The 1,462-nt window shown below is 37.6% G+C and overlaps 1 protein-coding gene across 1 annotated transcript; it reads right to left on the reverse strand.

Annotated features, from left to right (window-relative positions):
- Positions 1-249: 249 nt before the first annotated feature.
- Positions 250-1,241, reverse strand: LOC106109640 (chorion peroxidase-like; the record flags this gene model as incomplete). The annotated part of the gene is made up of 4 exons (XM_013291226.1): positions 250-409; positions 528-672; positions 786-983; positions 1,058-1,241. Coding segments are annotated over 4 exons (687 nt in total), but the record flags the coding sequence as incomplete, so codon positions are not given.
- Between the last annotated feature and the right edge of the window lie 221 nt (positions 1,242-1,462).

The following is a 1,462-nucleotide window of genomic DNA, read 5'->3' on the forward strand; positions in this document are numbered from 1 at the left end:
AGCAGCAAGGTCTAACCCGTAAGGCTTCACGCCACGGAACATATAACGGGATAACTGAAAAACAAACAAATCAGAGAGAATTTTAAATTAAAGAATGAAAGAAATGGGGGATTGATGACTGGCTGTTCTAGAATCAGCAATAACAATATTTCAAATCAAAGTTAAGTACATACTTGAAATAAAAGAATTACTGCCTTAACTCCAGAACTTTTTAACGTTTACTACTTTGTTATCTATGTATTAACTAACCCCTTCAGTAATAAAAGGATCAACCGACTGCATAGGCTGCATCAAAAGACCAATCAGTAATCTGTCCAGAAAAGGCAAAAGTCGTAATCGTGAAGGCTGAAGCATTATTTCCGGTATCGATATTGTTTCATATACTTCGCCACTCTTTGGACCTGGAACCCTGCAATTGAAATATTAAACAAATTAAACAATCGACTGAATACCATCTCGGTTAAATTTCACGGAAAATATTAAAAACTAGTCCTAATTTTTGTAATTACTAAAAATATGGTACTTACATGATCTTCCCATCAACAACAGAATGTCCGAATCTCATCGCTGCCGCAGAGAATTCTACTGTCAGTGATGGATTCACTTGGGGATCATATCCTGACGAGTAGCCGGGAAACGTAAGTAATTGAAATTCTCGCATTATTTGAGGACCTAAAAGAAACAATTATCATGCAATAGGAAACTAAAAAGACGATAATAAAAAGGTTCTTCGTTCACAGATCTGAGTAAAAATGAGATTAAAAAATGTATTAAGATGATCTCACCAAGTAGCAACGGCAGCCATTCATTGTAAATGATATGTTGGAATTCCGCCTGAAGAATTCTTCTGGTCTCCATAAACACAGTGTCATTTGTCCACTTCGGATTGAGTCGGGCGAGGATTCTCGCTACACGGTTGTGCTCTCTCGTCCAAATGGTGTGCAGTACGGTGAGGGATAAGATTTGATTGGCATGGTTATCGCCTGAAATAAAATGCAGTAACTACGATTATTCTCAGATTACATGGAAAATTTGTCTTGTATTTAATAATGCCTACCAGAGTCGAAACAAACACTTCCTTTGCTGTTCAAGCATTCTTTTTTGCCAGTAGCAGGTGGAAGATCTCTCCCGTAGTCTTTGAATACCTTGAGTAGACCTCCAGGAGCTCTTAATGAATCTGTCTTCTCTTTAGTACTGCCGTAAATATGGGATAAGTCTTGATACTGAGTTGCGCCGTTCATCTGAAATTTATATTTGGTCGTCTACAAATAGCTCAATATACATAAATAACACATGATCACCATTTCAGTAGAATAGAAGATATTTCCAAGAAGAAGACAATAAGATTGATGACAAAGTAAATATTCGAATCTACCTGCTTCGCATATCCAACTGAACAATCAGCTGCCGGCGACAGTTGTGCCCTAACAAAGTTGATGCAGCGAACTCCGAAGTGTTCAAA

This window comes from Papilio polytes, unplaced genomic scaffold (assembly GCF_000836215.1).
Source record: "Papilio polytes unplaced genomic scaffold, Ppol_1.0 DF821080.1, whole genome shotgun sequence".
NCBI lineage: Eukaryota > Metazoa > Arthropoda > Insecta > Lepidoptera > Papilionidae > Papilio > Papilio polytes.